The sequence below is a fragment of the Aspergillus bombycis genome (assembly GCF_001792695.1).
Source record: "Aspergillus bombycis strain NRRL26010 chromosome Unknown contig00057, whole genome shotgun sequence".
NCBI lineage: Eukaryota > Fungi > Ascomycota > Eurotiomycetes > Eurotiales > Aspergillaceae > Aspergillus > Aspergillus bombycis.
Genome location: NW_019170059.1, coordinates 115,131 through 136,557, shown reverse-complemented (window position 1 = coordinate 136,557; position 21,427 = coordinate 115,131). Strand labels below are relative to the sequence as shown.

The 21,427-nt window shown below is 49.3% G+C and overlaps 8 protein-coding genes across 8 annotated transcripts; 4 read left to right on the top strand and 4 right to left on the bottom strand.

The window, feature by feature from the left end:
* Positions 1–1,354: 1,354 nt before the first annotated feature.
* ABOM_007245 (uncharacterized protein) lies at positions 1,355–2,569 on the top strand (the record flags this gene model as incomplete). The annotated part of the gene is made up of 1 exon (XM_022534374.1): positions 1,355–2,569. The coding sequence occupies one exon, from the start codon at positions 1,355–1,357 to the stop codon at positions 2,567–2,569; it is 1,215 nt and encodes a 404-aa protein (XP_022388013.1).
* A 1,439-nt stretch (positions 2,570–4,008) lies between these two features.
* ABOM_007244 (protein ERV29) lies at positions 4,009–5,252 on the top strand (the record flags this gene model as incomplete). Its single annotated transcript, XM_022534373.1, has 5 exons — positions 4,009–4,175; positions 4,312–4,424; positions 4,507–5,000; positions 5,053–5,117; positions 5,180–5,252. The coding sequence occupies 5 exons, from the start codon at positions 4,009–4,011 to the stop codon at positions 5,250–5,252; spliced, it is 912 nt and encodes a 303-aa protein (XP_022388012.1).
* A 1,019-nt stretch (positions 5,253–6,271) lies between these two features.
* ABOM_007243 (uncharacterized protein) lies at positions 6,272–7,486 on the bottom strand (the record flags this gene model as incomplete). The annotated part of the gene is made up of 1 exon (XM_022534372.1): positions 6,272–7,486. One exon carries the CDS (start codon positions 7,484–7,486, stop codon positions 6,272–6,274), a length of 1,215 nt encoding a protein of 404 aa, XP_022388019.1.
* A 1,773-nt stretch (positions 7,487–9,259) lies between these two features.
* Positions 9,260–9,625, bottom strand: ABOM_007242 (U6 snRNA-associated Sm-like protein LSm8; the record flags this gene model as incomplete). Its single annotated transcript, XM_022534371.1, has 2 exons — positions 9,260–9,531; positions 9,601–9,625. 2 exons carry the CDS (start codon positions 9,623–9,625, stop codon positions 9,260–9,262), a joined length of 297 nt encoding a protein of 98 aa, XP_022388018.1.
* Positions 9,626–10,389: 764 nt separating this feature from the next.
* Positions 10,390–11,820, bottom strand: ABOM_007241 (putative proline-rich, actin-associated protein Vrp1; the record flags this gene model as incomplete). The annotated part of the gene is made up of 2 exons (XM_022534370.1): positions 10,390–11,643; positions 11,698–11,820. 2 exons carry the CDS (start codon positions 11,818–11,820, stop codon positions 10,390–10,392), a joined length of 1,377 nt encoding a protein of 458 aa, XP_022388017.1.
* A 361-nt stretch (positions 11,821–12,181) lies between these two features.
* ABOM_007240 (uncharacterized protein) lies at positions 12,182–13,444 on the top strand (the record flags this gene model as incomplete). The annotated part of the gene is made up of 1 exon (XM_022534369.1): positions 12,182–13,444. One exon carries the CDS (start codon positions 12,182–12,184, stop codon positions 13,442–13,444), a length of 1,263 nt encoding a protein of 420 aa, XP_022388016.1.
* Positions 13,445–13,696: 252 nt separating this feature from the next.
* ABOM_007239 (60S ribosomal protein uL1) lies at positions 13,697–14,587 on the bottom strand (the record flags this gene model as incomplete). The annotated part of the gene is made up of 4 exons (XM_022534368.1): positions 13,697–13,959; positions 14,021–14,214; positions 14,319–14,496; positions 14,569–14,587. 4 exons carry the CDS (start codon positions 14,585–14,587, stop codon positions 13,697–13,699), a joined length of 654 nt encoding a protein of 217 aa, XP_022388041.1.
* A 3,193-nt stretch (positions 14,588–17,780) lies between these two features.
* On the top strand, positions 17,781–19,922 carry ABOM_007238 (uncharacterized protein; the record flags this gene model as incomplete). Its single annotated transcript, XM_022534367.1, has 8 exons — positions 17,781–18,023; positions 18,083–18,111; positions 18,167–18,206; positions 18,257–18,545; positions 18,600–18,713; positions 18,764–19,089; positions 19,150–19,542; positions 19,596–19,922. 8 exons carry the CDS (start codon positions 17,781–17,783, stop codon positions 19,920–19,922), a joined length of 1,761 nt encoding a protein of 586 aa, XP_022388042.1.
* Between the last annotated feature and the right edge of the window lie 1,505 nt (positions 19,923–21,427).

Genomic DNA, 21,427 nt, shown 5'->3' with positions numbered 1-21,427 from the left:
GCATGCATGGAGGCAGTGAAGCAGCAATGGACATGAATCGCTAAACATCATTCGTGCACACGAGAATCCGCCGTCAAACTTTTGTCTAGACGTCCACCGACAGGGGTTGCATGGGGATTGGTTGAAGATCTCTCCCCGCGCAGAGCAATTTGCCCCTGGTGATGGAGGTAATATGTAGTAATTGATACAATCTCCATTCTCATGTTTTATGACCAATTGTTTCTGGAAACTCTTAGCTCCGTTCGCTAACTGGATAAGAATCCTTTGTCGACTCCAATTGGGTCATTAGTGTCGGTACGGACGGTTGAATCATACTCCCAATTAAAGGAGAAAGGGAAAGAGGAGTATTCTTAGACAAAGACAAATAGAGGAGAAAACCCAGACACCACCCCGGACAATATGTACCTACAATGACCAAAGTAAATCAGCACTTGACGGTGCTATCAGACTCGGTGGAAGTGGAGAAAAACAGATGGAGGTGCGGGTGTTGGCGCGCAGACCATTGAACTAATATTCGCCAGTAGGTAATTAAATTCACTGCCGGATGACCGCTAGTAAGAAAGGTCACCCCTTCATCTCAAGCGTGTCCTCTTCTACCACTCGTCCTCCTTCACTTCCTCCTTTCCCCTTCACCCTCCCCTATATCTTCCTCCTCCCCCCCCCAAATTTTTGTCCAACCGCAATTCGTCCCGCCCATTGTCAATTCCTCCTCCACGGTTTGGTTGAGGTTGCTAGGCGGTTCGATGTTCCTTGGTTGATTCCCGCTTTTTTCGCCTCCCAACACCCTCGAAGCGCACTCGACACCGTAGCTCAACCCCAGCCTCGGTCTGGCTACCCACAAAGAGCTGAAGCAATTCGAGATCATTCAAATACCCTTCCAAAGAAGTGACTGGCTTGCTGCAGACAAGAGCTATAGCAATTCATCAACCGGTATCCGCGCTGCGACGCAATCTGGCCTTTCGGAGAAAGTTGACATTTGGCTTTCCCCTTGTATTCCAACCACCCATTGTGTCGTCATTTCCCAGCCTAATGATTTGAAGCTGAATTAACGACCCGCGAGAGATCGCTTGCTACATTTTTCCACTTTTCCCCTTACGTTTTCTTTTTACGCCCTTTTTGCAGCTATCCTTATCGGATTCTTGCAACACTTTTTGCGCCCAGCTCCATTACGCGCGTGGACCTCTGTCGCAACGACAAATCTTGATTATCATTTGAAACGTATCTTATTTGACTCTGATCACGATTTTGCTACGTTATCTCAAGAATACATATTGAACGTATGCTTAGCCCCGCAAGAACCATCAAGTCATCATTGGTCATTGACTAACGCGAAGTGGATATAGTTTTGACGACGATGAATCCTTACCTCAGTTGGGCGATTCTGCTCGTGGTAGCAGGTGGTCTGGGCTGGTACTACAATGGCCCTGTCCCCAAAACTAAAGCCCCCATAAAGCCTATTGTGGAGAAGGCCGAGAGCGCGGTGAGCGCGAAGAAACCCAAGAAGAAGACGAAAAAGTCTCTGGAACCCTCTCCTGCCCCCACCAAGGCAGAGGAAAAGCCAGTGCAGACTCCCAAGATCGAGGAGGCTGATGTGGCGGATGAGGAAATCGACAAGAAAGAGATGGCCAAGCGCTTTGCCGCTGTGAAGAACGGTACTCCCCTTAAGGAAAGCAACAAGGACAACAGTGGTAGCAAGGCTCAAAAGAAGAAGAACAAGAAGGGAGCATCCAGTCAGCCCGCCGCCAGCAACAACGAGCGATCTGCCTCCCGCGTCTCTACTCGTACCTCATCCACTACTGGAGCCGAGGCTGATGATGACCTTTCTCCAGCTGGGTCCCCTAAGGTTAATGCCAGTGCCTCTGCTGCTGGATATGTTTCTGACATGCTCGAGGCTCCTGCCCCAGCAGCGTCAGTTCTCCGAGTGACGGGCTCTTTGGACTCGGACTCCCAGAAGAAGAAGCAGAAGCCTCAATCCTTCAAGCAGGTCGAAACCAAGAAGCAGCGCCAACAGCGCCTGAAGAACGAAGCTCGGAAGCAGCAGGTCCAGGAAGCTGAGGAGGAGAGACGTAAATTGCTGGAGAAGCAGCTCCACACCGCTCGCGAATCTGAGCGCCGTGAAGCCGCCAAGTCAAAGCCAGCTGCTCAACCTAATGCCTGGCAGACTCAGAGCGTGAACAAGGCTACCAACGGCAATGTTACCAACGGCATCCACAAGACTACTCCGGCCCCTAAGGTTGAACTGCTAGACACATTCGAACCTGAAAACTCGTCTGCTGCCGCATCCTCCAAGGAATGGGACCAGGGTCTCCCATCCGAGGAGGAGCAGATGCGCATTCTCGGCGCAGAGAACGGTGAGGACCAGTGGACCACCGTGTCTAGCAAGAAGATCAAGAAGAAGGGCGTCAAAACCGATGACAGCGAAGTCAGCGCTGTTGAAGACCAGCCTACCCCGGTCGCACCTGCACCTGCACCTGTTGAGCCCAAGGTGAAGATCACTCCTACCTACCTCCCTGATGTCCTCCGCTCCGGAAAGAAGGGACACCCTCTCGACTCCGATTGGGCTGCTTGAGCGGCCTTTGAGCTTCTTAAAGAACTGAAAAGGTACATGGCTGAGTGAGGTGTATCTTTCGGAATTTTTTTCTCATGGAAATCTTTTTGATTTCACTGTATGTATTATTCATGGCTTCGGCGTTCGGGGTCTTTTATCACACTAAAAATGCACCACGCAGCCAACGAGGTGTGATCTCTTCTGCGATGTCAGCACGGGGAACATCAGCCTCAACCACCCAAAACCAAGAGAAAGCCCCCCAAAAAATAGAGTCGTGTATTATTTTCTTTTCTTTTCTTTTCTTTTTTATCCTTCTCTCATTTGTGTACTGCTCGGATTTCCAAATTCTTCTTGTTTTGTTTTATAACACATTTTGTTATCTGATCGATAATTATGGACGAAAAGACGTTTGATCTAGGACCGGATTCCGGGTTTTCCCAACAATACCAAGCTTATTACTTATTATATCCTTTCCCGATTGCTTTGTTTGCGGATTAGGCCTTCATTCCTTTGCTTGGTCCAATGCCCCTGCGTTGAGGACCCGGCATTTTGCATGGGATACGACAGTGGAGGCCTTGATGGGGGGAGCATGGATCAAGATCTGCAATGGTTCGTCTCCGCAAAAGCCACCTGGCCTCTTCTTTGTGCCGGGATGGCCTGAGTTCGTTGCGTTTAATATTTACTTATTTACATTAAGTGCGGTGTTTATTGTTCCCTGGATCTGGGATTTAATGCGTTCTCCGCTTTTTTCTCGTTGCATATATTTGTTTTGGATCCGTCGTGGTTCTTAATCCGGCAAAGAATGGGCCAATTTGGGAATGACGATCATATAGTCCCTGATGTGCAGTGGGGATCCGTGTGGTATCGCTCATGTATGTTCGTACTTGCTTTGTAGTCGGGTCGTAGGGGATAGAACGAACGATCCGCCTTTGGAGGTAGTCTGCGACGAAACGAATGGCCGGCTCTGAATACCCAACGTTGCGACGGCTTTTAAAAATAGAATGGGTGCTCTCGAAGAAAGACTATAATTGCAGGAGGCAGTGTGGGATCTTCTTGTTCTGCAAATGTCGTCAGAGAACCCCTTGAGATGGCTTGGCAACCATCCCTCATCGGGACTAGCAGCGAGTTCCGGTCATCGTGGCCTGAACTGCAGGGCCGACGTAAAGTCACGGGCAACGAACCAACAGATGCAACTTGTTGTTTTGTCCTCTTCTCTTTCGCATCATTCGTTCTTTCGGTCTTCTCTGCTATTTACTCGTCCTTTCCCTCCCTTCTTCTCTCCCTCTTCTCTCTCGGGAATTTTGTCTATTCTGACTGTCACTTATTTTCATCCTCCACCAATCCTTTCTTTATTTCTTGTTTACCAACCCCTCGTGGCTAGCTCCCGAGGTTCCTATTCTCGGTACCTCTCTCATACTCCTACTTGGTCGAACATCTCCCATTAAACAACAATTTCCACTATGGCGCAAATCCGCGGCACCGCGGGATACAATCTCGGTCACCAAAATCCCTTCGGGGGACCTGGTCGCGCAGATGCTACAAGTGACCCTAGCCCCTTGGATGCCATTCGGGAACAGACTAGCAAGATTGAAGATTGGTTGGACACGTTGGCAGATCCCGTCAAACCGTATGTGGTCTCTCCGAACTTTTGCTTTTTCGATTCATTCTGTTGTACCTCCCGGCGAACTACAAGGGAAATACAAGCAACTATCGGAATAATAGCGTTGGACTCGCACCGCTAACATCGTGTCTTCGGTCTACAGGTATCTACCAGCCATTGGCCGTTTCCTGATCGTCGTCACTTTCATTGAGGACAGTCTGCGAATCATTACACAATGGAGCGACCAGCTCCTCTATCTGCGGGAATACCGTAAAAGTAAGCTTACTCTTGCCATCCACAGCAACGGTGATCATTGCTGCACAGTGAGCCCTAGTGCCTCCGGTCTAACCATCTTCAGTTCCGTGGGGTATCACACACACCTTCCTCATCCTCAATGTACTCGCTATGTCGATATGCTCATTCCTGGTCATTGCTCGCAAACACACTGAAATCGCTGTCGCCGGCCTCTTGGGTGTCGTCGTCACCCAGGGCCTCGGATATGGACTAATCTTCGACCTCAACTTCTTCCTCCGCAACCTGAGTGTTATTGGCGGCCTCCTCATGGTTCTCTCCGACTCATGGGTCCGCAAGAAGTTCGTTCCGGCTGGGCTGCCCCAGCTTGATGAGAAGGACCGCAAGATGTACGTTCAGTTCGCTGGTCGTGTCCTGCTCATCTTCCTCTTCATCGGATTTGTTTTCTCCGGCCAGTGGAGCTTCTGGCGCATCCTGGTCAGCTTGTTCGGCCTCGTCGCATGCGTCATGGTCATTGTGGGATTCAAGGCCAAGTGGAGCGCAATCATCCTGGTGGTGTTGCTGAGCGTCTTCAACATTTTGGTCAACAACTTCTGGACCGTATGTATACCTTCAATGACGTTAGTATATCTAGTAGCTAATGGCTTCTTAGCTCCACCCCCACCACCCCCACAAGGATTTCGCCAAGTACGATTTCTTCCAGATCCTGTCTATTGTGTAAGTTGCACTTAGCCTTGTCTCGCCTTATTGTGAATCGCGTCACTAACCGTTTTCGCTAGCGGTGGTCTCTTGCTTCTGGTCAACATGGGCCCAGGCCAATTAAGTATGGACGAGAAGAAGAAGGTCTACTAAGCAGGACTCAACCGAACGCGCAAAAGGGGAGCGAGAAAGGCAGAAAGACAGAAAAAAAATAAAATCCAAATGGGCCACTGAGTTGATGCGCATGTGTGCTACGTACTCATGACATGTTTCTTATGGGCTACCGAAAGCATCTCTATTTCTATCATTATATGATCTTTTTTTTTCCACGTTCATCTTCAGCATTGTTCCGGAATCCGTTTCCCCCCATGGAGTTCAATCATTGTGTACTGGCTATAAGCTCGCGATATATTGGCTAAACCCGATCATTTGCTCACTAACAATATACCTCAAATCATACTCTTTCCCTTTCTTTCTAACCCGCATGACGTAAACAAGTCTTATTATCTTTCATTTGATAGGATGTCTGGAGATTTCGGGGTACCCAGCATGGACTATTTACCTACGATCAAGATACAGTTCGATAATGGAAGATCTATTATTTATGCCATATCATTCATAATGACCAACAAACACCCAGGGAAAAAAAAAAGTTAAACCGTGAAAACGCAGGCAATCGCAAAAAAACATGCATTAAATGATATTAAAAGATATTATACATGAACATGAGGATGGGACTTCAGGACAATGCATAGTTGAGAACACAGGTCAAAGAGCAATTCAGACAACGGAAAAAGAAAATGCAAACTAGGGAGTGTAATCTGCGCTGGTAATGAAAGGATGGATGGATGGAATTTGGCAGGGATAGTATGTATGTATAGGTACTGTATGTTATGGAGACAACGGATAAAACAACAGTCACGGAAAGTCTTTAATAATCTTGTTCGTTTCTGGTGGTCCTGCCATGCACATAACAACGACTTTCTTGGGGTAACTCTGCCTGCTCCAATGCATAGAGAATCGATAGGGTGATAAGGAACGGAATGATCGCTTTTGTCTGCTGCTAACGCCGAGAAAAACCAGGTATCAAGGTGTATCGGAGTGTCTGATCAGAATTCGAGGAAGAAACAGAATCGAGGCTGGAAAGTTGCTTAAGGAATCGGATACTGCCGCTATATGTCCATGCTCCAGCGCCACGGCCGTATCTGCTCAAGATCACCTAATCCGACTTCCTCATGGGAGTCAGAAATCTCCAAATGCAACAATTGAACTTTCTTGTCCTCCCGATTCAGGTTCGATAATGTCTTCGACACATGCGGCCGGAACAGCTTGCTACCGTCATCGGCTTCCTTGGACATCGGCCGGGATATGGGTGTCTGCGGGGACTGTATCGAAACCCTTGGGGATTCTATGTCATCGGAGTCAATCGAAGCTAACGAAGACGAATCTGATCGTGACCGTAGAGACGAAGCTATGACAAAATTAGACTCATCACGCCCGTACGTAAGGGAGGAGGGTGATCTGTATTCGCGGCTATCCTTAGGTTCAGGCGTCTTCAGAGGTCGAGGATCATCGTCGTCATCATCATCATCATCGTCGTCGTCGTCAAGGTGGGCAAACGGAGGACGAACTCTGGCGGGTTTCTTTTCAACATTCTGAGTAGATAACGGAGGTAGTGGGATTCGATCGGGGGTCTTGTTGGTACTCTTTTCGCGGGTTAATGAGGGGTCGTTGGTGCTACTCTGCTGGGTAGGGAAACGATCTTTTCCGGCCATTACCCTAGCGCTAGGCACAGGTTGCAGCATCCATCGCGTCTCGGCCCTACACTTGGGTCCACTGACGATAGGCGGATGAAGATCGTTGACTGGAGGCACTCGTGCAATATAGTATTTGCTGGGTTCGTGGGCATTCGCTTTCCCGCTACCTGATAATCCGACCGACGAGCCTTTCACCTCTACTTCTTCCCCCCATAACGGCTCGTCTTCGCGCTGATATCGCATGCGGTTCCACCGTTCCTCAATCGGTTGCATTAGGCTACTCTTGTCCTTCTTTTGCGACGCACGTACATCCTGACAGGAGTTTGCGGAGATTCCATCCGTATTCCAACTATCCGTACGACGATGCGCAGACCGGTTGCCACCTCTTCTTGCCGGGGGGCCGGGGCCTAACGCAATTTCCTCCGCCCATCCGGGGTTGGTACTGAAGGCGGTTGGCTGGGGAAATGGCCGAGGTTGGTCGGCGATGATCTCTTCATTCTTCTCCTTTTCGCGACGGGATCGAGCGGCTTCAGCTTCTTTCATACGTTTTCGACGATCAACTTTCTCGGCACATGGTGTACAGGTGGCATAGTAGAAGACCGCCGACTGAGCGCCTCGCCACAGCCACATGGTTGGGCTGGGGAGGTTGGAGGGAGGTTGGGAGCGGTGAGGAAGATTCGCAGGTCAACTGAGAGCGACACTGGCCAAAAAGTATGGCACTCACGAGAACAGATAGGCCCGAGGGCACCGGTAAATATGTCTCGATATTTGTCGTGTCACTGACAGCAACATGAAGGGCGTCTAGTTTGGTAGCGGGGTGGGACGGGGGGAGGCAGTTTAAAACGGAGATCGCCCAGCGACCTACAACGTCGGAGAAAGAACTTTGAAGTAACACCAAAAGTAACGGGCAATCCAAAAGGATACGTGGGACAGCGACACCGAAAACAATTGGAGGAATAGGACAAAGGAGGAGGACAAAAAAGAAAAGAAAAGACAAGAACAAGAGCAATAACAACAGACCAGACAATGAGGAAGAGCGATAGAGAGAGAGAGAAAGAGAGAGAGAGAGAGATAAGGGGAAAGGAGGAGTAAGAGAGAGAGGGTCAGGGGAACGCAAGACGGGCGAGAGATGGTTGGGCGATGTGCACTTGGCAGGGGCGGGGCGCGCGGCAGGGAAGAAACGGCGCTACCAGATTGTCTGGGAGTTGTCTAGGAGGAGTTAGTTGTACGTCTGTGTCGACGATCTCGTGGAGAGTGTCATCTGGTTCGCGTGGTTGTGGGAGTCGTCCGTATTTTCTCGGTGTCTTATATCCCTCTCCACTCGGACATGGGTAGTATGGATCGTGGCGGAGTGGAAAAGAAACCCAAGAAAAACGATTGATGCGGCTAAGAATTCTCAACCCCTCACTCGGAGACGCAAGTTAAAAATAATAAACAATTGGGCAGCGAGAGCAACTGCATACCGCACAATGTGTCCGCAACCGATTGACGGTTTAAAATTCCTGGTGAAACGGACGGTCCAATCTAGTTGACGCCGTCCAGCGTTAGTGGGAGTATCTGGCTGCCTACTACGCAGGACGCCCGGAACGAGAGACTGCGCGACTCCCGAAATTCTCGCCAAGCCCTAAACACGACAACGACGCTCAATCGGTCAATCGAACGCATATTCATGTCATTCATCAGGGAGGAGGTCGACTACTGTGTACATTCCCTGCATGGGATATCAGATTGAGTTCCACTCGCCCCAATCAACGTGCGGACATTGCAATTCACAGACATAGATATACATTGTTGAGATCCATGATTCATCATCGTCCACTCCCTGGGATTCTTGCCTGTGGACTCCGTTGTCGAGGACGGATCATCCTGAAAACAATGTACTTGCTCTCTCCCTTGTTTCTATCCCATCTGCTTTCCTCTCTCTCTCTCTGTGTGTGTGTCTGTCTCTCTCCCTCCCTCTTCCTTTTCGCCCCCTGCCCCTTTTTCTCCTGATGTCACCAAGTAAAACCTCAGGAGCCGTAGCGCCAGTATTTTTGACCTAAGATCGCATTTTTTTTTTTAATAAAAAAAAAAAAAGCTGCCGCCCAGTCTGAGCCCCACCATGGTCGCAGAATACGCCACGATATCAATCCCAATCTGTATCACCGCCACGGATAATGACCATAGCGGTACCCCTCCGCGTGACACGGTGCGCAAGAAGCGCACTGTACCTGAGGCTTTGATGGACTGTTGCACCCTCAGCCACGAAGAAATAATAAAAAGAAATAAGATCTATCACAAAAGGTCTAGTCCAACCTAACCACCATGCCACGTTTCGATCATCTAACGTCACTCTCATGCAAAAGGGAGGTGGTTCGTCCTTGGGCAAGAAAGTTCGCATCGTAACCGGTACAAAATCAGGGCTCATGCGTTCTTGGTACCCTTGACCACCTCGCCTTTAACCTTGGCCCAGTCGATCTCGCCGTCGATCTTCTCATCCACTTCGCCGCATACTACCACGTTATCGCCTCGGATCAGGTACAGGCCGTGCTCGATCTGAGAACTCGGCTCGGGGTCATCGGGGGTGCGAATGATTCGTTCGATGGTATCCAGGAGAACCAGGTTAGTCAACTGATCCGTGGAAAGGAGCGTCCCCAGAAGAGTCCGCCCGTCAACAGTCAGAACCAGGACTTTTTCTATTACGGAGCTGGGCGTTAGCACGGTCTTGCATAATGTTGGGACCCACCGGTCACTGGATAACTTACTATTAATATATGAGTGGAGAGACATGATGGTGCGCTATAGGATTGCCTGAGGTAAACGGGTGGGAACGGCGTGCGTACTCGTGCGCAAATACGTCCGAACCGGACTGGAGCTCTAGAAAGGTGATGAGAGCTTGCTGGAGCTATCGTTCACGACCCGAGACCGCCGGAAAAGGGAAGCCGATAGAACGTAGTCGGGAGTCAAGGAAGTGTTTGACTCCAATTAGTTTCGGGGGGGGGGGTTGAAGTCTATCGAATTGTAGCACTCTATCGCCAACGTTACTGTGCAGAACCAGTGGTGGACGCGTGTAGGGAATTCGGGCTGCTGCTCTCCGGCCTCGTTGAATTTTGCGGTTAGAAGCCCATTTAAAGTAGATCAAGATGACATGCTATCCGAGACGATTTGGCAAAGTATGGTGAACCAGCACAGCAGTGGTCGCAACAATGAGTTTGATCTTTCTCCTCCGTCCAGACACTTCGATACGATTAGCCTATCACGTGACAACCCACGACCCTCTATCTTTACGGGAAACATTCAATAGCTCGAATGACGTCGAAATCTCATATCTATTCTTTACCTGGAAAGCATTGGAAACAAAGACAAGAAAATAATAATAATAAAACGTCCATTGATTGAAATGTACGTATCTAATTGTACATGAAATAAGAGTCTAAGTCAAAAGAAGAAGCTTTCGTTGAATTGCCTATTGACTATCCCGATGACAAGGTGTAACTTGAAGACACAAAGCAGTTGGATAAGCCCCAAGTTTCTTTGTTATCTGAAACAATAACCTAGCCACTCAATGCGCTCAAATCCAATGGCACGCTGCTGCCTCGTCCAGCACGGTATCGTCTGGGGCCTCCGACAAAAGGCCGAGGCTTGGGGAATAAACCTTCGCTCTGGAACTTGAACCGAACATCTTCTACACGGATCACCCCGTGCGCTGCTGAACTTAGAGGGCTCGACCCTGATGACGGCCCGCCGTTGCTCAGGGTATAAGCGCTCGGATCTAATGTGGATCGATCCGGGATGTGACTAGCTGGAGGCTCGTGGGATAATGGGCGGGATGGTGGCTGGCTCGGAGGGGTACTTGGAGGGGCACTTGGGGGAGCACTCGGAGGAGGTGGAGGCGGCGCTGAAGGCGCGGATGAAGCGGGTGGGGGCGGAGGCGGGGCTGACGGTGTCTGCTGACTGTGCCCGAAAGCGTTCCTCGCAGCTTGGACAGCTATTGATGCAGCAGCGGTTCCGTTAGGTGGTTGCGGTGCCGAGGCTGCAGGAGGCGGTGGTGGTGGAGGAGGAGGGGTAGATCGCGCAGGCGCTGGGGGCGGTGGTCGGGCTGTAGGTGGAGGTGGAGGTGGTGCAGCTGGACTTGTAGAAGGGGGTGCAGGAGGAGGGGGAGCTGGCGTTGATGGTTTCCTAGAGGACACGGGTGGTGGTGGAGGTGGTTTTGCTGAACCTGGCAACGCTGGTGGTGCGCGAGGTGGCGGAACATCTGGAGCCGACCTGGCCGATGCATTTGAGGCAGTAGATGATGGCCGCGAGGCAGGCCTTGGGGGAGGCTTCTTTAGACCAGCAACCAATGCGTTAACAGGAGGGGCGGGAGGAGACTCTGAAGAAGGCAGCGGAGGAGGACGAGCTCCTGGAGGCTTCGGAGCAGGCGACACTGGAGGTTTCGGTGCCGACGAGCCTTGTGATTCAGATCGATATGGCGAATCTCGATTGGCTCCAGTATCAACTCCTCCTCGGCTGCGTAGCTTGGGCATACCTCCGGCAAAGAGACCTCCCAGCTGTGGAGCTGCCGGTAAAGCCGCACTATTGTCCCCCCCTGAACCAGCTCCGCTATCACTTCGTAGTCTGTTCACTGCTTGCCCGGGTACCGGTGGTGCCGAACCCGGGGGTTTCGGCATGGTTGGAACGGGCGGTGCACCTGCGATCGGAGGACCAGATGATTTCGCGCCTCCCCCGGCAATCTGAGGCGCTGATCTGTCATTGGTTACAGCTTTCTTAAGTCGTGTGCCTTTATGGATATCCGAGAGAAGGGCACCCTACCAAATAGATTAGTTTATGTGTCAGGCATTATTTCAAACACATCAGCTTACCCGGCCTTTCGCCTCTGCGCCTGATGGCCTACTCGGGAGAGCTCCTGGAGGAGGAGGGGGAGGGGGTCCTCCCATGCCACCGGGCGGCGGCGGCGGCGGCGGTGGTGGTGGTGGAGGAGGCATTTTGTTGATAGAAAAGGTAGAGGATAAGTTCGAAGGTTGAGAGAGAAAGAGGCGAAGTCAGCAATCACGGGGGAAAAGCGATCGCAAGGGATCAATCCGCTGGAATCGAGGGGATCATTTGACGTTTCTTTCAGGGAGAAAGATGACGTCCGTTGGAATGGAGAGAAGACAATGTAGCCTGATGGAGCAAAGCGAATGGGATCAGTTAAGTTGCCCAATAGTGGAGAGTCCGTCCGGAGTTAGTGGCGGTGCTGCAGCGGCAGTAAGACTCCGCCTTGTGTCGCAAATGGCATATTGCTGGTCCTCGTATCCGTACTCAACGACCTGGAAAACAACGCCAAAAGTACTTTTACTGCTCACCATGAGAGGCATTGCGTTAAGGGGTCAAAGAGCCTCAAGGCCTCAACCCCTGATATGTCAATTCTGCCGTTCCTCCGCATCCCCGGCATCCCGGCCACGAACCCAGTTCACGCGATCTTTTGCATCAACGAGACCAACTATCTCGAACAGAGACGTGAGGCTATGGAAGGCCAGGAAGAGCTTGAAAGACCATTGGACTGCTACACAAATCATACCCTCTAGATTTGCATCGAACAAGCCCGAGACAACTACTCCCCGAGATCTAGAAGATGCCTTGCGACGGATCACACACGATTCAGCCGAGCTCCGACAATTGGATTCTGTGCCCTCCAACGAGGCAATTGTGGGACTCCTTCAGAGATGTGAAGAGATCGCAGAAGCTCTTGCACACCACGAGCAAGACACAACAAAGAAAGGAGATAATGAGATATCCAACCTGCTTGACCTAGAAGAAAAGAGTGCTGCGAGAAAACGCGCCAAATCACCGAAAATTGCGGACCCGCGACTAGCCAGTGCTCTCTCCGAGATCACCTACGAGCTTCTGACGGATGAAAAGGTGTTTATTTCCCCGGAGGCACTGGCCTGCTACACTAAGGTTCAGTGTTTACTCAAGCGTGCCGAGCACTTTCCGGAGATCTTTCATCTATATGCACATAAGCCGGTCCCGGAGGAGAATAGCTCCCCTGTTAAATTCCACAAGGCGAACCCCAAAGACATTAACAGTGCTATCCCCACCGAACTCGCCAACATGGCTCTAGATGTCGCTATCGAGCAGCGGAACCTGTCTCTCGTTCTCGCGATCATTGATAGTACGTTTTGCGCTCCCGCATTCTCCCGCGCAAAGGTCTTTAAGAAAGCGGCTGTGCCTCTCGGTGGGTTGGCTGCTGCACCGGCTGCTTGCTATGCCATTGCATCCTGGGCTGCGACCCTCCAGAATACCATGGATCCTGGCACGGCTACAGGCATTGCGTTCGCTGCGAGTCTTGCATACGTGGGAGGTGTATCATCAGTGGGTATCCTGGCTATCACCACAGCCAATGATCAAATGGAGCGGGTAACATGGTTGCCTGGTGTCCCATTGCGGCATCGTTGGCTTCGGGAAGAGGAACGAGCGGCTTTGGACAGAGTCGCACTTCAGTGGGGGTTTAAGGATATCTACATGCGTGGCGAGGAAGAGGGAGATGAGTGGGAAAACCTACGGGAGTTTATTGGCATGAGAGGAATGATTCTAGACAAGACGGACTTGATGCCTGGTATGCAATGAGCATCCCACGGGCGTAGATGATCGATCTGCTTTGTATTTATAGATAGATTACCGTTTAGCATGGCTAATGCAACTACGAAAGACTTACACACTACGTTACGTATATCCAACACCAGAATTACTTCTACAGTAGACACAAACAACGAGTTAGGGACAAAGTTGTGAGTCACATTTCCGAAACTATGGCATATACAATCCCACTTCTAATCTCCTAAAAAAAAACCCCCAGCGTGACCAGAGAGCGCCAATAACTTAGTAGAGACGCTTGGGAGGAGACATGGAAGCCTTGAGGACAAGGCTACCAACGTTCTGCCAGCCCTTCTTGAGGAGGGAGACAAGGTAGTTGATGGCCAACATGACGTTGGCAATCAGCTCATCCTCAGACATGCCAACGTTGCCAACGGCAACACCGAGACAGAGAACCTTCTTAAGCTGGAACTTGATGGTGGACTTGACATCGGTGACCTTGTTGGCCATGTCCTCGGCGTGAGAGATGGGGGTAGGGAATTTACCAGCTGTGGAAACTGTTAGCATAATGCACATCTCACCGGGCGCAACGCTAGATGCTGAACATACCCTTGGAAAGACCGGGACCCAAGAGACGGGGGATCTGCTTGATGAGACCATCGGAAGCAAGGAAGGCATCGTACTTGCGGGCAAGCTTCTTGATGAGCTTCTTGTTCTTGTTAAGCTTCTTAAGATCCTCAGTGGACATGGCATCAATACCGTGGTGCTTAGCACGGTCGAGATCGTGCTGGTCACCAAGAATACTATAATCCGTCGCTTGTCAGCTCGTCTCGCTCATTCTACTCCATCCAGCATCGTTTTCCTCAAGTTTTTATCGAAATGGCGATGCAACCGGGACGGCACGTACCAGATGGTCATGTTGGGGCGAGGAACGGAAGGCAGCTTGATGGTGCCAGAGAAACGCTTGTCACGCTGGGGGTCGTAGTTCTTCAGACCGATCTGAAGCTCGACGGTCTCGAGGAAGTTTCTCTTCTTCTCATTCTGAGAGTATTCCAGCAGCTGCTGGATATTCTGGCGCACTCCGGCTGTAACAGAAGGAGAATGGGTTAGTTACTGAAAGCCTGTGATCTAGATCATAGTAAAATTCCAACACATACCGACTGTGATCTTAGACATGATGGCGACAGTCTTCCAAAAGAATCAAATCCTTATGGTGTGGCTCTGCGCTGAATATCGTGCAAAGAACGAAAGTAAAAAAGGCGCCGCCGCCCGCCGCAAAGAAAATCGCGTCTCCGCTTGTGGGTGTGGATGGTACTAACCGCACTAGGACTAGCCTTGCCCTAAGAATCACAGCCTTATTAAACTGGCAGCGTTTCAAAGACCGTCAGGTATTCTTCAATGCGTAATTTATGTCATTATCATGTGTATACACAATTGTAACAGCCTCAGCTCTCATAGGAATATATCTATATTTCAAAAAATCTTGGAAGATTAGAACCTTAGGAATGCTGTGGGTCAAAAAAAAGTCGAGGTCAAGGTTTCCCCAATCCCAGATCTGGTTGAGGGTTCCCAGGTCTATGTTAGCTCTATCAGCTATCCCGTCTGCCTCTGAGGATGCAGGCTCCAGCGGCAGAACTACTACACTACTCTCAATACTACCTGTGTCCGGATGTGTGTCATTTGTAAGAGACTGGCCAGCATCACGTAACAATGCCAACCCATATTGACTGTCTGGGGTCGTATAAGGTTCTCCGTCATCTTTAGAGTATTTGTAATTCATGGACATCCTTTCTATAGAAGAAATCGGAAGCCCGTCAATAAGCTTGGTTAGGATTGAGTAGCATATATCGCCCGTTTTTGTGATACGCACCAGCCTTAGCATGTTGACAGATACGCCAAGTGCTTGAATGATTGATTCTCGCCGAGGAAAGCATCGAGTACGATCGTGGATTATAGCTGAGCATAGCAAGGATGCCGTATCAAAAATCAAAAACGGCGCGAAATAGAATTTGGCGTTCATTAGAAGCATGCATCCCAGCAATCGATGAGATGCATCCATTAGCTTGAGCGCATAATCAATGGCAAACTACTGAAGACCTTTCTGGACACTGGAAGTGTCTTGGTCAAGATTTTGTACGAGGCATTGCTTTAGTGGCTTTAGCTTTACCATATAGCCTACAGCATGCAGCTGATAGCGCTGCATAACCATGTATTTGTGGCTTTTATCCCAGCGCGTGTCAGGGTCTATGAGCCCGAAGGCAGACGGCAGCGAAACAAACCACCTTTCAACTTCTCCTTGAACCGACACAGATTGTATGGGTGGTAGACTTTAATCCATCATGCCGGGTATTTTTGATATCATTCGGCCCAACTGACACTGTAAGGCCATGTATGTTATTGGGGACGGCAGTTCGATTTCGGAGTCGGGGCTTTCCAGACGCAGATTGGGGAGCTCAACAGAGCAATTGTTATTGATAATGATGGGACGGGACAACAGGTGCGAGATTTGCCTTTCCAAATGAGCCAAACATTCTTCTGCAAGGAAGCCATAAGATTCCAACTTACCAGTCCCAAGCGTACAATATGCACCACATACGTCTCCTCATCCCACGTTCGAACTCAGTAAAAGACAGCTTCGCAGAATCTTTATGCAAGCCTAAATAGAAAGTGTGGAAGGTTAGCTAGTGATTGCAAAGATCATGATCATACAAAAGCAGTCTTTATTACCTATTTCTTGGACTTCATGGATGGCAGAGCTAAGAGCATGCCATGACTCAACGAACAGAGCTTCGGTCTTGAACCAGTAGGCCGTGAGGAATAGTTGCTGCACCTGTGCTAGGCCCCCTTTCCCTGGAGATATAGTGCTGCTTAGTCGCTTAGCAGCATGGTGATAACGCTCCGAAAGGCTTTGAATATTATCTCCTAGTTCGGATTCTAATTTCTGTCGCTCCTCTAGAAAGAGGAGAAGAGCAGAACATGCACAGACACGTAACAATAGACATGTAAATTCAGCTGTCAGCGGCTGCGCCTTTACCTTACCCAGCCACCTGTGTAAGGTTTCGGGGGGATAAGCCGGAAGGCATCCTCCATCTCGGCGGATGTAGTTCCATTTGGTGTCGGTAAGATAACATGAGAATCCCATCCTGTCAGATTAGGTTGTTGGAAGATAAATGGTTCATCAGGCAGTGGCTTGCGTCATTACTAGTGCTTTCTTCTAGGGCACCAAAGCTATCTGAAAGGTACCCCAAGACACGAAGATCCTGACCATTTGCCACAGGAATGATAGAGCCACTCATAGGGTCTTGCTTTACATCTACATTGTTCCTTTCGGCGGCGTTGGATTCCCTAGAACTATATCAGTTGGGAGGCCTTTGGTAATGGATATGCCCCACTCAGACCTTGAGACACTTAATGGCCGTCTCGTTGTCCGTGATTTGCTTTTTTATACAAATTTACAAAGATGGGATAACCTCTGTGCTTGGCATTGGTTGCAAGGCCACTTGCAGCTGCACTATCCAGCGGTCAGAGCCAATGCACAATGTTAGGCAGTGAAGAGTGGGTTTCTTGCATGATATAACCGCGCGCATGGTCTTCACATGTTTCGTTGTGCTGACCATGCTTGTTCATCCCTAACGGATCGAAGATATTTAAAGTGTCACAGTATACAATAGTCGAGTTCTACGGCAGAGGACTTTTATTGACTTTTAAATCATGAAGGGAGACAGGCTCACGATTCTATGAAGCAGCCGGTTATGAGATATCAACGGTAACACACTCTTACCTGATTTGGATCATGCATTCTCAGCTGAATGAGGTGGATGTGGTGCCTTAAAACAAGGGATCCACACTTAATCCCCGTAATAGAGGGATCCTGACTAACCTGATATGGTAAGGCTTATCCAGCGGGTACCGCAGAGGTCCATGGATTTGTTCACGTATACTATGCTTCAGTACAAAACAGAGGGTCAAGAATCCCCGTGAAAGTATAAATGGAACAAAGTTCTCACATTCGAACGTTTAGAAGCTTGTTATTGACTGAGTGGAAAAGGAACAACATCATCGAAGTGCGTGGTCGTGTCAGCTGTGTTTGTGACAACATCGGCGGCTAGAGATTGCTAGTGCTAAGGGACGGCAGCCTACGAATGACCGCGGTCATTCGCCCGGCTCCAGCACGAGGCTGAGTATCTGCAGCATGGACTACCTGCGCGGCAACCTCCTCAGAAGCGTTTATACTTCGTTTCCCCCTTCCTTCCCGTTCGCTCTTCTCAATTATTAGCTCTTTCCTATATCCTTAATCTTCCAGTCGCATACCATCTTGTCAACCAAGCACTAGTCATCGCCAGCTCGTATTCGCTAAGGCTAAGGAAACATGTCTGGGTTTCCTTCATCACACAGCCTCCAGACCCCCAAGAAATACTACTCTAGCTTCAAGAGCAACTTGAATCTCCAAGGGAAATTCCACGACATTGACGATGAAGCCCAATTCCGTGCTTATCTGGGCTATCTAAAAGATGCACAGACCCGAAACTTTGTGCTAGATTTTGGAAACGACGATGCGTGGTGTGCAGTTGATCTGGAAGAGGAAGATATTGCGACACTAGTGCGCAGCGCCGTATGTGACTAGAAGCAATAATGTTGATTGTAAATGAGCTCATTCTAACTGACCTCTAGAAGCCAAGGTTCTTTGGGACCAGATGGATGTGAGATATACACCAAACTTGGCGAGTCTCTAAAGTGTACTTACCATGGTCTTAGTAACATCTGGTCGCCAGAGCAGCAGAAAGATTTGGTCAAAGTTTGTCGAGCTTTGCTTCACTGAGCTCACACTAGACTGACATCTCCCAGACAATAACGAGCCACTACGGCATCTCCGAGCGTTTACAGGGGATGATGTGCACTGACCCGGTGGTTCGCCCGGGCCAATCCACGAATCCTTTAGCAAATGGGGTTCACGAGAAGAACGACGACCGATTGCCTCGTGTTTCCCGTAAGAATGACCTTGAAGAAGCTCAAGAACTGAAGGATTTATCAGATCCTGCTGAGATACAAGCGGCTGCATCATTCAGAGGCATTACCTTTGCGCATGTGACGAATCAAATCTGGCATTTCTGCTCCGTAGACTACGGTCCGAGATGTATACATCCCTTACTGAACTTGATGACATTGCGTTTGCTGACATGCTGTTTAGATACATGCATTGGTTACAACTCGTTGTACGTAGTGCCGAACGTTGAATTTCCCAACGGACAGGGCCTACCTGATGGGAGACGACTATGGTCTTGGTTGATCCTATGCGACGACGGTATGATTGTTGCCTCTGATCGCTTTCTGGTACAATGTTAATCGCCGAAGGCACTGTTATTTCCATGCAAGAGAATCCGTACCCTGGACTTTCTAGGCCGTCGGAGAGGGAGCTGAAGTCGGTACTCGGTATAGTTCGCCGAAATGTACAACTTATCTTTTCCGGTGTCTCTAAGCGGCACTCGGCCCAGTCGGAGAGTGATTCATTAGTGACCATTCGCGTACGACCTGCTCACGGCGGTGGCCCAGATCAGGCTAGTATAAAGCAAGAGGATGGCCCTAGTTTACTATTCTACTATATATTCGACGATTGGGTTTCCAGTTACGCACTTGTTGCAAAACGAGAGCATCAATACGGGGTTCTTCTTGATCGACTGGTAAGAGATTCAGAATCATCCACGGCTGGGCATTATTCAGGGACTCTGACATTTTGATAGAGGGAAGAGATGCTCGGCAAGCCTGTGGTTGGACTAGTCAATGAGCTACACTGGTTAGGCAGGAGATTAGCCGTCTTGAAGCGGCTTTATCAGAGTTACGAGCTTATCATGATGCGGATTCTTCAAAGACAGCGCCATCTTCGAGACGAAGCGAAGTCGAACCGTCCTCCGCTGCCCATCGGGCCTATGTTCGGAGAAAGTGAGGTGGTGGACCTTCGACAGCCGACCCTGCAGAGTAGTTGGAGTGTTTCAAGCAATGTAGACACCTCTGTTGGTGTACAGCTGAGTTCGCCTGCTGTGGCCCGTTTTGAAAGACTGCTAGATCGTATCAAGCTCTACTGCTTGTCTGAGATTGAGACCTGCTTGACGGAGAAAGAATCTCTCACATTCCTTGTATGGGTATTCTGGTTTTTCATTCTCTTAAGACAAGTACTAATGCCTAACAGAACTTTAATCTTATTGCGCTGAAGGACTCGCAGGCTGTCGAAAAGCTCACGAGAATCACAATTCTGCTGGCTAAAGTGACAATCCTGTTTTTACCCGTCAGCTTGATGACCGGGTACTTTTCGACCGAGCTCAAGAACGTCAAGGGGGTGTATACAGTTAACCAATACTGGGTCAGCTTCGGCGTCATTATGTTTTTGTCCATCGTGCTACTCACACTGTTCGGCTACCTTAGCGACACCGTGGAGGGCAAAACTATCTATCAATCACTATCCCGTACCTTTGTCCGATCTTCTAAGCACAAAATATCAAATCGAAAGGAGGAATAGGACTATCCAAATCCTCATTAGTTGGTCGCTACATGACTAAACAAGGTCATTCCCACTTTTTGTTTTGGATAAGAGCTGAGGAGCTAAAGCTTCGCTTGAGCATGACGAGCATGCCCAAATCTCTGCATGGCCTAAGACGTCTATCTATGTTTCTGTGTTTGGATGAACCAAGGCATTGTAATCGTTAAAAACTATTATTACTTCTTTTTTGTCATTATCTTTTGTTCAGTTATCACGGTAGGTGTATTCCATGTTGAATTTAAGGATATGCTATAACAAAATTGATGCAGAGATGCAAATGAGAAGACGGCGCTGGGTAGCACCATGGAACGCATACTAGCGTCAAACTATTGGGATCTTTCATTTTACTCCAATCTCTTTTCCATCTAGATATAGAGCGGCAATCCGCAAAGGGCCGGCAACAAGAAACGAAAAATAAATAGGAACTATCAAGGAGAGGGGCTACGAAAATTCTGCTCGATATGGACTCCTCGATAGTTTTGACTATTCAAGCAACGCAATATGTTGGTGTCATTGTCTGTACAGGAAGAAAACCATAGTGGGCCAGTTATATATAAAGATTGGTGTAGCTCTTGCCACATCAGCAGCCTACAGATGAGCTAACACAGGAGTCATGACGATATATGTGTCGTGCGACCTTCACAATCTGTTAAATTTCTTCACAGAGCTTACTAGACGATTAATCTAGTACTTGTTGTTTTCTCTTTCGAACATCTCCGTTCTTGTTTGTAGTATCCATCGTTGGTTGCTGGATTGGGCATAAACCCATCACCAACCCAAGAGAAAAATGTTGAGGTTCCCCGCACTAAAAATAGGAAACGCCAAACTGACAGCAAACGCCAGGCCACGCTTTAGACCAACAAAGCAACCAAAGCCCACCGTCATCGCCTTGCTGGGCCTGGGAGGACCAGAGCGAGATGTCTTCATCGAGCAGGTAACAGGCATTATCCCGGACTCCCGCAATCCCAGAAACAAAGGTGATCTTTTGTCAACCCGTATCTTCAAAGGCCAAGTCAACGACAGAGATCTATGGCTGCTTGATACCCCGACGTCAGAGATCCCCGTCGCCGAGCTGGTGGAGGGCATCAACAGCGCCGTAAAGCGGAAGTCCGGACGAACAGATTATGCCGTTGATGGGATCGTGTATCTACATGATATAACGGATACGAACGTGACGCAGAATGCAAGCGAGAATCTGTCTGTCTTTCAGGGGTTGCTTCGGTCTGCTTCTGCGGATCATATCTCTTTGCGACGACGTTCTGGGATCTTCTGCGGACGCAGGAGGAGGGTGTTCGTACGGAGGCTAAGCTAAATGCGGTGTATGGTTCTATTGCTTCTATATGTCGAGTTTTGGACTCGAGTGATGGGCAGAGCTATCGAGATATCATCTGGGATAGTGTTAGCGGATTTGTGGATGCAGGGCTTGTTGAGGACTCGGTTGATGATGATGCGATGCCGGTGCCGACCGTTGAAGAACTGCTTAG